General features: G+C 40.4%; 1 protein-coding gene across 2 annotated transcripts in view; it reads right to left on the reverse strand.

The window, feature by feature from the left end:
* THADA (THADA armadillo repeat containing) overlaps positions 1-14,876 on the reverse strand; it is a 293,480-nt gene that overhangs the window by 258,482 nt on the left and 20,122 nt on the right. For both annotated transcript variants that reach the window (XM_028140017.2, XM_054728194.1), the window contains exons 14-16: positions 13,131-13,254; positions 6,054-6,205; positions 1,402-1,615 (exon numbers count right to left, since the gene is read on the reverse strand). In XM_028140017.2, the coding sequence (XP_027995818.2) occupies positions 1,402-1,615; positions 6,054-6,205; positions 13,131-13,254 (490 nt within the window). The remainder of the gene's footprint in view (positions 1-1,401; positions 1,616-6,053; positions 6,206-13,130; positions 13,255-14,876) is intronic.

The following is a 14,876-nucleotide window of genomic DNA, read 5'->3' on the forward strand; positions in this document are numbered from 1 at the left end:
AGCCTCCAGAATTGAGAAAAATAAATGTCTGTTGTTTAAGGCATACAGTCTATGTAGCTTCTTATAGCAGCCTCAGCTGACTAAGACAATGCCAAAAATTGCAACTGTGGAGTCATATGGTCACTCTGTATTTAATCTTTTGAAGAACCTACAGACTGTTTTCCAAAGTGGCTGCACCATTTTACATTCCCAGCAGCATTTATGACGGATCCACTTTCTCCATATCCTCATCAACACTTGTATTATAGTCATCCTACGGGATGTTAAGTGCTTCCTCACTGTGATTTTGATTTGCATTTTCCTAATGGTTAATGATGTTGAACATTTTCTCATGTGCTTATTTTTCATATTTGTCTTTTTCTGCCTATTCAGAATGTTCACATCGGCATTATTTATTTAAAAAAGAGAAGTCCATCAACAAGAGAATGCATTAATAAACTTTAGTAAATGTATATAATATGCAGTATTTATATAAAATTCAAAATCATGTAAAAGTAAATAATATATTGTTTAATGATATATACACAGGTGGTAAAACCTTGGTAAAAACACGATGAAAAATTAATATAAAACAGAACAGTTATTACATGAATGGGAGAAAGAACTAGGATAAAGGAGAGCCTTCAAAGGTGTGGCTGCTGGTGTATTTAAGCTGGGTGTTATCAAGTAGCTAGGGAAAAAAACTTGTTAAATTTTTTTAATTATTACTATTTAAATCCTGTATATATTTACATATTCTTTGAATATTTGAAATATTTCATAAAGGTTAAAATTGTCAGAGAAAATAATTTTCAACTCTATCTGACCTCTCTTTTTAAAAAAAAAAAAAAAATCCCTATTTGTCCTTATTTTCAATACAATTCCAAAATGAAGATTTATTAGCCTAAAATTAAGTACATAAATCTCAAACAAATATTTGTTGAAAAGCACTATATCTACACCAACTCAGGCCCTGGATTTTAGAACTAGCTAAATGGAAAGAATAAAAGTAGGTGCAAGACAGGCAGTTAAAACATAAACCCTGACAAGCAAAGGAACTCTCTGTTCTATATAGAAATAACAAAGATGATCTGGATATAAGCATGGTAAAATTTCTGCAAAAAAAAAAAAAAAGTACATTTTTAGTAGAGAGTTTCATAATAGCTTTACTAATGTATATTGGTATATCTACTTATTTAACATGAACATCTGTTTAAAAACAAATGTTAGAGCTAAGTAAACTGCATAGAAGAAACTCGTGGTATTTTTATATGCTAGTAAACTACTATGCTGGTAAACTCTTAAATAAAATAAACCACAAAGAAATGTTTAACCATTAAATATTCTAACCAAATGAGTAGTGAACGAGTAAGATATTGGTTTTGATAAATAAGAGCAAAAGGTCATTTACTCAATACAAACCCATCAATGTGTTCCTTTCTACCACAGCAGCAGACTTATCTCCATTTTCACATGCAGCCTGCTGAGCTTTTAAGTAGGCTGACAGAGATGATGGCAGGGCATTCTGACCAATTAAGAAGTTCAGCAGGTAGGAAGCTGTTACACAGTCATATGGTTTGGTGCTGGTGCTGAGCGCCAGTGCTGCCTGGAATAAGCCTTGCAGTTTCTCTGAATCCTAGAATAAAGCACAGATTCAGTAACTGTCACTAAAACATTTCTTTAATTTGAAGGAATAATACGTAGGTTAGAAAAATCTCTGACAATGTATATCAGATTGCTTAAAACCCAAATACCGTATTTTCCGGCGTATAAGACCCCCGACTTTTGAGATTTTCCTGGGTTAAAAAGTCATCTTATACGCCGGAAAATACGGTACATATTTAAAAACAAGGCCTGCCACATAACTCAATAAGAATATCAACTTCCCTTCTCCCTAAATATAGGTTAGAGTTTTTATCACAGTAATTAACGATTATTAGTAATCAGTTCTAGTGATCAGGGTCTCGAAAATAATATCAGTTGGGAAATTCAAAATTGATACAACTTTTTTTAAAAGTACTTCCTTTTTAGCAAAAGTTTATGTTTTCCTATACAATTCCGCTATGACTACAGCCAGATCATTTCCGTTATTTCTAGATGAAGCAGAGTTCTTTTGTATCCAGGTGTGTTTTACCTGTGCAGCATACCCTGCCTTCTTCCTCCCCCCTTCTCATAGAGCTAGTTCGAAGGAGGAAACTACAAATCCATACAAAAATGTAAAGCCACCAGCCTGTTTCTAGCAAGGATCTATGTATATGCATGGAAAATAATCAGACAAGCCTCCGAAATTCTGCGTCAGATCTCCCACACCTATATCTCACATACAAATCCACTCACATAGCTCATCCTAAAAAAAAACAAAAAACACAAACAACAACAAAAAAAACACAGAACAAAGCATGGAAAGGCAGAGAGCTGAGGACAAGAGATGTGGTCCTAGTCCCAACTCCAGGGTTGACATGGCGCATGTTCACCATGCTGGAACTCAGGGATTCACTGCTCGTAATATTGATTTGACTAGGATTATTCCATAACTGTCTGTTATAGGGAAAAAATCATTATAAACTTAATTTTGAATTTCATTATATGTACTCATAATTACTGATGTCAAATGTTCTAATTCAAATATCAGTTTATTTCCATTAAATTCTTTGCCTTTTGATAAGTTTAATTTTTTATGACCTAAAAAACTTAAAGATAGTGGCCAAAAGCCACTATTTGAAAGGACCAATTAAGCATATAAAGCCATTTTTTGTAACTGACAGTAAGTCTCTGAATTCCTTAACTAACCAATTAGTAAGAACACAATATATAGCCTTTGATAGCCTTTGGAATATAAAATATCTTTGTTCTACCATCTGAGGTCAATCAAAATATGATATGAAGGAAGACCTTGGATATGTAGCTCTACTATATATGTGTGTATCTGTACATACACACACATATATACATATACTAGAGGCCCCCTTCATGCACTGGACGGGGGGTCCCTCAGCCCAGCCTGCCCCCTCTCACGGTCCGGGAGCCCTCAGGGGCGGGAGGCAACCAGCAATAAAGGAAAGGTGACGCCGCCATCACACCTCTGCTGCTGCCACTGCCGGCAGCACAAGCTTCAGCCGGCCCCGATTACCTGAGCCTCGGGCAGCCCTGGGCGGCTGGGCAGCCGCCATCTGAGGCTTGCCTGCACCTTGGGCCGGCCCTGGTGGCTGAAGGGCTGAGGGTGGGTCTGGCCGCACGGTGTGCCTGCCACGCCCGCCCTCCCCACCCCCTGGCGGAGCTGAGGGGACTGGGCGCCGCCATATTTGTGACATTGTGATGGTCAATTTGCATATTCCCTCTTTATTAGATAGGATAGATAAAAGTCCTTAGAGAGCTTAGATTAGCATTCAAGAATGTTTTAAAGTTAACTATATTAAAAATTAATTAGATATTAATATAAAGCATATCCAAAGAAAGACTTTGGAAATATCCTATATAATAAAGAGCTAATATGCAAATAGTCACCACACCCTCACATCTTCACACCATAATGGCTCAGACATTCAACACTGGGGAGAGAGGAATGGTGACCAGCCAGGCACAAATGAACTCGTGAGAGAGGAATGGGGAACAGCCAGGCACAAATGAGCTCACGAGAGAGGAATGGGGACCAGCCAGGCTGTGGCCTGGGAGAAGGACAAGCTGCCTGCCCCACGGTCTCCGCAGTCCTAGGTGCTAGTGGCTGCACCTGCGGCCCGGGAGAGGGATAAGCCACCCACCTCATGGTCCCGGGCGCCAGTGGCTGTGCCTGTACCTGCGGCCTGGGAGAGGGACAAGCCGCCCGCCCTGCGGTCATGGGTGCCTGTGGCCAGCCAGAGGGAGGGAAGCCTGGGTCCTGGGTGCCTGCAACCAGCTGGAGGAGGGAATCTTGGGTCCCGGGTGCCGTGCGAGGCAGAGGCAATTAGGGGTGATCAGGCCAGCTGGGAAGCAGTTTGGGGAGCAGTTAGGGGCGATCAGGCAGGCAAGCAGAGGTGGTTAGGGGCAATCAGGCAGGCAGGTAGAGGTGGTTAGGGGCAATCAGGCAGGCAGGCAGGTGAGCGGTTATGAACCAGTGGTCCTGGATTGCGAGAGGCAGTCAAACATCCCTCGAGGGGTCCCGGATTAGAGAGGGTGCAGGCTGGGCTGAGGGGATTCCCCTCCCACCCCCACCCCATGCATGAATTTCATGCACCGGGCCTCTAGTGTAATTAATATTTTAATATCTTGACTACTTCTTCCTAAGATCACTTTACCAATATGCAAACCAGACCAGATATTAGAACCACCCAAATCCTACAGCAAGCCACATGAACTACTAAGTTTTCTGAATTCTGCAGTAGTATCTAAAGACCAAGCACACGTTTATCAAATTAGAGATACAGAGGCCCCCTAAGAACCCTTCATAATTCACGTAAGGACCAAGTCTTTCATATAGATGCAATAATGTACCTTCCCCACTCCAGATACTCTCAAAATATTTGCCAGGAATGAGGTATCCTATATAATAAAAGCCTAATATGCTAAGTGTCCGAACATTTGTTCGACCGTTCGACCAGTCTCTATGACGCACACTGACCACCAGGGGGCAGATGTTCCAACCGGTAGGTTAGCTTGCTTCCGGGGTCCAGCTGATTGGGACTGGGCGAGACAGGTAGACATGCCTGGAGCCCTCCCCTTATCCCTCCCCAGCCCCAATCATGCATCAATGGGGTCCCTCAGCCTGGCCTGCACCCTCTCGCAATCTGGGACCCATCGGGGGATGTTGAAGAGCTGGTTTCAGCCTGATCCCCACAGGCCAGGCCTCTAGTAGTTTTATAAATATGAATATAAATGTATATTACAAGTCTAGTGTGATGAAAGAAAAATAAGGAGCAAAGAAAAATAAGGAGTGTGGGAGAGGAGAAAGAAAGTGGAATGAGAAAAAGTATCCTCTTTAAGATTTCTGTATGGTACAAAAGTAAGAAGCTGAAGCACCAAAGAAGCTTCTGCTCACCAGAGCACCTGAAAGACCACAGGGATAGGTGAACACTGGAGAGCAACTCCAACATGGATTCAAGTTAGAAAAGATACCCTGAGATCTTGCAATGCCACCTAGAAGCCATGGGACAGACACCTTGTAACATGTGCTCCTACAGAATCCACTGTATCTACAAGCTGCCATGCCCTAAATATAGCCTAATATTTCGGCTCCAGCTGCAGCCCCTGCAGGTGACCTTGGCCTTTATACAGCTCTAACAGAAAGCCATAACGAAGCTCTAAAGCCAGTGACCCCACAGCTGCTGGTGAGCTCACAGCCCTAGAATAAACTTAAAGGGCAAAGCAGAACCCTGAGCTAGGGAGCCCCTACAGACCCATCCCCATGCTGTGACCTCATTTCCAAGCCTATCTTTGGTTTCCACCCCAAGGTGGGAAGTGCAAAGTGTGAGGAAGAGAGTGGGGGCTGGGGATGGAGTCGACCTCCCAGGGAGAGAACTGGCTGTTAACCTCAAGTACTCTGAGTTTCAGTCTCAGTTTAGTTATTGCTTGTTGGAATATCAGAAACGTATTTTCTACCTCACTTAACACTCAGCTTCCCAGTCTACTAAGCAGGGAGATTATCTCGAAAATTTTTACTCCAGTTACTGTAAGTGATGTGTTTTGATCAAACATGTCCAAGGAAACTGGAGAGACCACAGTTAACTGAAATCTACCAATAATCTCGTAAACAATAAAACCTACTGCCTCCTACACCTCCTTTTTTATCAAAACAAAAAAACAAAGCTCACTGATTTGGACTTTATTTTCCTTGACAATACTTCCTCCTCCCCAACCATGGATCCCCACCTCATCACCCTACAACAGTAGATGTATTAATGATAACCGAAACAGCCAGAAGATATAAGAAGGCAGATGCAAAGAGCCTGGACAACCCACTGACTGTTTAACTGTTGCTTTAAACCAAGCATGTCAAACTCACGGCCGGCAGGCTGCATGCCTCGTTTAAACCTGCTAAACCATGCTTGCTTTAAACAGAAAGTTTTCATGCATACACATTTACATAGGAAAAGTCCAAATACCTGAAATTGTATAACTGTTTTTGGTAACTTCATCAGAAGATCAAATGCTAAAAGTTTCACTGTTTCAAAAGTGCTGGTAAAACATTCCATTAGTGTTTGGAAACGACCAACATCAATATCATGACTCAGCTGATACACTGTTTGGACTTGACCTAAAAAAAAAATACACAAAAAAATAAACAAACAAACATTTAAAAGTCAATTAAAAGAAAAAAAAGTCAACATTTTCAAGTTATTTGGACAAATTTATAGAAAATTCATACAAAAATTCACACTTCATACTTTACCCATAATAGCACAAAAGAATAATTTTTCCATTAATTTATTTCATAAAATGCTAAAATAATAGTATTACAGTTTTCTAACAGGAAGTAAAATTTTTTAAAAATTTGTTTAAGCCAAAACCGGTTTGACTCAGTGGATAGAGCGTCGGCCTGCGGACTGAAAGGTCCCAGGTTTGATTCTAGTCAAGGGCATGTACATTGGTTGCGGGCACATCCCCGTAGGGGGTGTGCAGGAGGCAGCTGGTCGACGTTTCTCTCTCATCGATGTTTCTAGCTCTCTATCTCTCTCCCTTCCTCTCTGCAAAAAAATCAATAAAAATATATTTTTTAAAAAAATTTTGTTTAAAACCACTTCATTCTCTTTCAAAAGGCTACATATTATATAACAGACAACTAAGTTATATTTTGAATAAATAAAAACCAATAAAAAAATACATCTTTTTAAAAAATCTTCATAAAACTTCTTGACCTAGGAGCCAAAGTCCTACCATGTCTTAGTTGAACTGACACTGAATAATTAATATGACATAGCCTAATAGAATTACTGGGCATCAAAGATAAAGAAGAAATCTTTTGGCCATTCAGGCAAAAAAAGCTAAATTCAGCCACAAAGTGGAAAACTTAGTCTGGCTGCACTCTTCACCAGAGCAACATGTAGTGCTAGAAGACAGTAAAGCAATGCTTAAAAAATTCTCAGTGAAAGAAGGCGTGACAAAAACCTGTATATCAAAATCCTAATTCCAGTATTAAGTATAACAGCAATATAAATATTCTTCAATGTGCAAAAAATTAAGAACTACGTTTCCCCAACTCTTCCCAAAGAAAGGCTAATGTTAGCCAACCAAGAAATGAACAGGAAAACTATCACAAAAGAATGATGGCAGTCACTGAATTCATTGAACTCTAAGATCAAGATGGAACAACTATGGCAAATAATGGGTTTCATAGCAGAATGTGAGGAATATTTAACAGCACTTAACAAATCAACCCCTGCTAATAACTGAAAACATTCCTATGCTTACTTGAGGAATGTTGTTCAATATAATTGCTTTTAATTTAATCTTAACTCACAAGTTAATATAACTCCGTGAAACAATCAGAGCAAGAAAATGAAGTTTTTGTCACTTCATTCACACCTCTGCTCAAATTTGCTTATTCTTTTCAAATTCAGATACCTCTTTTCCCTTTCTCTTGCCTGATTGTTCTGGCTAAAACTTTCACTACAATGGGGAATGGCAGTGGTGAAAGTGAGCATTTTTGTCTGGTGCCTGATCATAGGAGAAAGGCTTTGTCTTTACTAGTCAGTATGATAATGGTGTTGGCTGTGGGTTTTTCATGAATGTTCTTTATCATACCTAGGAAGTTCCCTTCTAGTCCCAGTTTGCTGGGTGTTTATCATAAAAGGGTGTTGAATTTTGTCAATACTTTTTCTACATTAATTGAGATTATCATGTGTGTGTGCATTTCCTTTGTTCTAATGTGGTATATTACATTGACTATTTTTTTATGTTGAACCACCCTTACATTCCTGGGATTAAATTCCAGTTACTTAGTCATGGTATATAACACTTTTAAAACACTGTTAGATTTGGTTTGCTAGTACTTTGATAAGAATTTTTGCATCTATATTCATAAAGGAGACTGGCCCACAGTTTTCTTGTGGAATCTGTATGGCTTTGGTATCAGGGTGATGTTAGCCTCACAGAATGAGTTAGCAGATGTTCACTCCTCTCCAATTTTCTGGAAGCATTTGAGAAGGACTGGTGTTACTCTTTCTTTAACCGTTTGGGAGAATTCACCAGTGAAGCCACTGCTAGGCTTTGTTGAGAGGCTTTGTATTACTCTATCTCTTTACTTGCTATAGGTCTGCTCAACTTTTCTATTTTTTTCTTGAGTCAATAATTTTATGTTTCTAGGAATATGTCCATTTCGTCTAGGTCATTTCATTTATTGGAAATACAATTGTTCATAGCATTGTCTTACAGTCCTTTTTATTTCTGAAAGGTCAGTGGAAACATCCTTACTTTCATTTCTGATTTTAGTTATTTACACCTTCTTTCTTTTTTTTCCTAGTATAGTCAAAACTTTGTCCATTTTGTTGATCTTTTAAAAAACCAACAACCCCAACTTTTGGTTTTGTTGAGTCTCTGTACAGTTTTTCTATACTCCATTTCATTTATCTCCATTCTAATCTTTATTATTTCCTTCCTTCTGCTAGCTTCCTGTAAGGTTTGCTCTTCTTTTTCTAATTCCTTGAGGTATAGTTTATTGATTTGAGATTTTTTTCTTTTTAAATGTAGGCATGTACAGCTATAAATCTCTCTATGAGCTCTGCTTTTGCTTCAGCCCATATGTTTTGGTACGTTGTGCTTTTGTTTTTATTCCTCTCAAAGTATTTTCTAATTTCCCTTGTGATTTCTTCTTCACCCACTGGTTGTTTAAAGGCTCTAGTCAAATATGAAGCCTTCTCTGTATGAAACGGCTAGCACTGCCCATCCTCCCAGGCAGTCCATATCTCCCTCCCCTTCTCGTCCTGAAATATTTTTTCATAGTACTTATCCCCATCTGAAATCCTATTACTTGGTAATTTACTGTGTGACTCCCTTGACTAAAATCTAAGCTCAAAAATGGGAAGCACTTTGTTTTGTACACTGCGTATCCATGGCTGCATGACATATAATAACTAAATATTTACTGAACCAACACCTTTAATTATGGAATCAAGTTTTTCACCATAAATACTGTGATATTTTATTGAGTAAGCATGTGCTTATTCTTCTTGAACTAGGACATACTTGAGGAAAGGAAGAAACCATTTGACTAATCCCAAATCACAGACCTTCTATAAAATAACATAGAAACCCACATTAACCCTTTGCACTCGCTTGCTTTTTTTCTCGATTCCTTTATTCTACTCGGGATTTAATTTTTTAAATACCCCAGATTTTACAAAGCGCGGCAGTAGAATAAAAAACTGGAGTTTCTTTTCATAGAAACTTATTTATTTGGATTTTTTTATATTTCAAATTATTGATACATTCAAAGAGTAATTTTAATCTCGACATCCGAGTGCAAAAGGTTAAAGTTCTTGTGATAAAGATGAAAAATAAATTTACATTTCCCATCCAATATTTCATGGTCATATCCTTTAAAGTTAAGGGGTATAGTGTGGCTTGAACCATTTGCATTACCCTCACATTGTTTAATTAACAGAAACACTGTGATGTCAGTCACTGCCCAATTATATGTGACTCATTCATTAGGAATATGACTCAGGTTTTTCATTTTTAAAATACATTTACATATGTTAAACTACTCTCTCAACTGAAAAATTACCAGCATAATTCAGCCCAGTGTTACTTCCCCTACACCTAGGTGCAACTATACAGAAAACTTTTTGTTAACTAGATAAGCAATCACTTGTAGGTAAAACTTCATTTTCTAAGTTCAGTTGTAGTACCATTGAAATTCTCATAACTGATGGATGCCTCTATATACATTTTCTGAGGCTGTTGTAAAAATTACCACAAACTTGGTAGCTTAAAACCACAGAAATCTATTCTCTCACAGTCCTGGAAGCTAGAAGTACAAAATCCAGGTGTTGTAAGGGCCACGCTCACTGTGGAGGCTCAAAGGGAGAAGTGGTGCCGGTCTCTTTCAGCTTCCGGTGGCTGCCAGGATTCCATGGCTTGTAGCCATAGCTCTCCAATCTCTACTGTCACACTACTCCTCTCTGTGTCAGATCGCCCTTTGCCTCTATAACAACACTTGTGATGGCAGTTAGGCCCATCCAGATAATCCAAGGTTATGTCGTTTTAAGATCCTTAACTTAATCACATCTGCAAAGAATCTTTTTCCAAGTAAGTTCACATTCATGGGTTCTAAGGATTTGATGTGGATACCTTTTGGAGATCATTTTTCGGCCTCCCACACCTAATCTCATCAGGTGATCAAATTTACCATCATGAATAATGGAACAAGCCAACATTATGTACCTCCTGCTATGATGCCCTGAGAAAAACATCACATCACCTATGAGATATTCGTACCAAAAATGCAAAATCTGAGTGAAATCATGAGTAAACAAGACTGAGATACATTCCTCCAAAAATGTTAATGTCACGAAATAAGACGCTTTCCATATTAAAGGAGGCTAAAAGAGATATAATAACGAAACGCAATGTATGATCTTGAACTAGTTCCTGGATTACAGGCAAAAAAAATATTTTTCTAAAAAAGGCCACTTACTGGGACAACTGGCAAATTTTTAATATGGGTTGTATGTTAGATAACAGCATTATATCAACATTAAATTTCCTAAACTTGAGCACTGTGTTACAGTTAGAAAATTAATAAGAGAGATAGATAAAGCAAATATGGCAAATTCGTGAATAATGTCATTTTGTTCAACATCCTTTCTTAATAATATTGACATAGGGGCGGATTTAATTCCCGGCAAAGGCCACTTTCTGTGTGGAATCTGCAAGGTGTCCCCGTGTCTGCATGGGTTTTCTACGGGTAGCCCAGTTTCCTCCCACATCCCAAAAAGTGCATGTTCGGTAACAGATGTGTCTAAATTGTCCCAGTCTGAGTAAGTGTGGGTGTGTATGTGTGTGAGTGTGCTCTGCAATGTAAGGGCATCCTGTCCCTTGTGCCCTGAGCTGCCAGAGTGGGCTCAGGCCACCTGAGACCCTGACTGGAATAAATGGGTTAGAAAATAATTATCTTACTTTTTTTTATTAGTCTTTCTTAAATGTAGATGTAATCTCACATTTATTTCAATGCTTAATATTAGAAGTGTTTCAGGTTTTTTTTTAAAAGTTTGGTGATGTTTTTGTGGCCAAAAGTACGCTAAGAAACTTAACCCTTGTTTATATCAATTAGTCTGTGGTAAAATTGGTTTCGTTATACCTTGTTTCACTTAAAGCAGCAGTTTCCAAGAACCCATTTATATATTTACTAGAGGCCCGGTGCACGAAATTCGTGCACTGGAGGGGGTGGGGTGTCCCGCAGCCAGCCTGCACCCTCTTGCATTCCAGGAGCCCTCAGGGAATGTCCAACTGACGGCTTAGGCCCGCTCCCTGTCTCCGCCACTGCCGCTGCACTCGCCAGCCATGAGCCCGGCTTCTGGCTGAGCAGTGCTCACACTGACCACCAGGGGACAGCTCCTGCATTGAGCGTCTGCCCCCTGGTGGTCAGTGCATGTCATAGCAACTGGTCATTCTGATGTCGGGTCGAAAATGGCTCTCCAACATCCCCTGAGGGGTCCCAGATTTTAAGAGGGTACAGGCCAGGCCGAGGGACCCCACCGGTGCACAATCGGGCCGTGGAGGGATGTGGGAGGTTGGCCAGCTGGAGAGGGACCATGGGAGGGCTCCAGGGTGTGTCCGGCCCATCTTGCTCAGTCCTGATCGGCCAGACCCCAGCAGCAATCTAACCTACCAGTTGGAGTGTCTGCCCCCTGCTGGTCAGTGCACGTCATAGTGACTGGTCAACCAGCCGACTGTCTGCCCCCTGGTGGTCAGTGCACGTCATAGTGAGCAGTTGAGCGGCCTTAGCATAACATTAGCATATTACACTTCGATTGGTTAAACGGCCAACTGGATGACCAGACACTTAGCATATAAGGCTTTTATTATATAGGATGGCATCTTATAAATAAGTGATAAATATAGGTAGAGGGTACACAGTTGTACATGGAACTATTCTTGAACCTTTGCTGTTGGCTTGAATTTTTTTCAAATAAAAACTTGTAGGGAAAAATGGTTTTCTTCAAATGAAGCAAGCCTGTATTAATATCACTCTGCTCCCAGCTAAAAAAGTATACTTTGCCTAAATATTTAAACTAAAAAAAAAAAAATCCAAGGATATAGTCAAGTTCTCTGATCCTCTGGCCATTGCTTTCCAAAAAGAAGCAGAGCAGGATATTTTTCTGTTTAATCACAATCAAGAAGGACTGAGCACAAACCGGAAATACAGATTAAAACATACACAAAACTCATGCACAGAGATAAAAAGAACCATGTCTTGCCCTAGCCAGTTTGGCTCCATGGATAGAACATTGGCCTGTGGACTAAAGGGTCCCAGATTCGATTCTGGCCAAGGGCACATGCCCGGGTTGTGGGCTCGATCCCCAGTGGGGGGGCGTGCAGGAGGCTGCCAATCAATGATTCTTTCTCATCATGATGTTTCTATCTCTCTCTCCCTCTTCCTTCCTCTCTGAAATCAATAAAGAAATATATATTTTTTTAAAAAAGAACCATGTCTTGTCAAAAAGAAAAAAAGAAAACAACTCAAATGAAAGTTCAGTGTTCAGCTGAGTATCCCGCAGAAGGAGAAACAAAGGGCATCATTAAATCAGGATGCCTGGAAATGACATCATCCTATAGTCTTTCTGAAACCAGATTGAGACTTATAAACAGATAGCATGTAGGGGGAAACCACATTTTAACCACAAAGACTCACTGTAATACATAAGAAAAAAATTTTTTTAACTTAAAGAACAGATTGGGCACTAGATTAGAACACCAACATATAAATTGGGGCACGAAGAGAACATAATAAGCATAGTTCATGAAAACTGTAGTTTTGGTTTGGCAAATAATAACTACAGTGTCCCTCATGTGCCTTATTTACAAATTTAATTATGTCCACATAAGAATTATATAGTGAGAATAAAACCTCTCATAAGAACCTTAAAAGGCAACAAACTCAAGCTTCAAGTAAAATAAAATGTTGAAAAATGTGTTTTTCAAGAAAAAATATACTTTCCCAAACATTATTGAAAACTTACCTTCTGGGACAGGAAAAACTTCAGCTATTGAGCCTAAAATGGTTAAAGCTGAAAATCTAGTTGGGTAGGAAGAGCCAGGAAACAATGCTTCAAAGAGACTGTTGCAAATGGATGACATGAAATTCTAAAAATAAATTACAATAAGTATAATTGAGTTAACTCACAATAGGTTATCCAAAGTTCCATATTTAAGAATGGGTTTTTTTCTTTTAATTAAGGAAAAAATATTTTTAGAAACAATACTAGTTATTCACTTCCCTTAACACTTGTGATTGACACCCTTGACCATGAGCTATATCATGACTGTAATGAACTCCATCTTTGTAGAGCCAACGAGTACAAATCCGATGTTTCACACAAGGAAAAACACACACATTTCTAGTGATGCATTCAGGCATCAAAAGTATGTATACAGGAACAGAAGATGGCTGCCGACAGAAAAACAGACTGCAAGATAGCGTGTGAGTGAGAAAACAAAGGGAGAGTGTGTGGTCGCACGGGGAGTGTTTGTTGGTGAGTTGAGGAACAGCTATACTCCAGGAGACTGTTGGGGACTGCTGGATGGGGCTCCCCTGACCGGGCAGCCCCCACTGCTGCTGGGTTCCCTCCCAGAGCGACCAGATCAGAGGCGGAGACCGCGCCATCTTGAAGGGGAAAGTGGGAATCTACAAATACGGCACCTATCGAACAGCTGCGAACCCGAGAACACCGGTCCCCCACTGGCGCAAGCACGCAGATTCAGAGGAGCTCTACACTCCACCACGGAAAGGTCAGATTTCGCCTGGGATAAGGTGAGGTCTCTGGTCCCGGCAGGAGAGAAACGCACACGCGGGAGCTGGAGAACCTGGGGAGTGGGGCTGGCGCGATCCGTGATTGTGGAAGAGAGTCCGCAGAGCTGCTAACAGAAGGGAACTCTAAAAAGCAACCCATTTTGATCTGATGCAAAAGGACAGCCTAAAAATTTTAAGTGTGCCGGCTGCTTAGACCCAAGGGGAAAAAAAAGACTGGACAGACTTGCACGCAGCCTCGGAGTTTGCACACTTACGCTGGCTCTTTTTTTTTTTTCTTTTTCCTCTTTAAATCCTTGCTTCTGATTACTAAGCCCAATACACAGGATCACCCAACTGGGGACACCCTAAGAGACTGCAGGGGAAAGTTGTTTTTCTGGAGCCTGGGGATCAGAGCGGGGAATAACCATCAGAGAACCAGCTCTGGGGCAACCCATTCCCACAAACCGGTATTGAGTGCCACAGGGAAAGCAGGATCTAAGCACTGGCTAGAGCAATGACGGGCAACCTTTTGAGCTTGGTGTGTCAAACTTCGCCAAAAAACTGACCATAACTCGGGTAGTGTGTCACTTTGAGGAAAAAACATTTCGCAAATGTTTCATCCTCAGGAGCAGCAAATGTTTCATCCTCGGCATGCGGCCGCCTCAGCAGCCGCGTGTCATCAGAAACGGCTACACGTGTCAGTGCTGACACGCGTGTCATAGGTTCGCCATCACTGGGCTAGAGTACCTATAGACCCTGAGGTCAATCCAGAAACACTGCCACCCAGTGGTTGAATCACAAATTGACTCTTGTGAAAACACAAATAAAGGAATACAAGAAATTAAGACGCACTGCCTGCTTAAAAATCAGGATTGGCTTACAACACTGAGGAGCAGTGGAACTCAGGGAACTTCAATACTGTCCTGACTAGGAAACAGGCGTGCCAAACAGAACAGTAGAGGAAGTGAATGATCTT

The sequence above is a fragment of the Eptesicus fuscus genome, chromosome 16 (assembly GCF_027574615.1).
Source record: "Eptesicus fuscus isolate TK198812 chromosome 16, DD_ASM_mEF_20220401, whole genome shotgun sequence".
Lineage (NCBI taxonomy): Eukaryota > Metazoa > Chordata > Mammalia > Chiroptera > Vespertilionidae > Eptesicus > Eptesicus fuscus.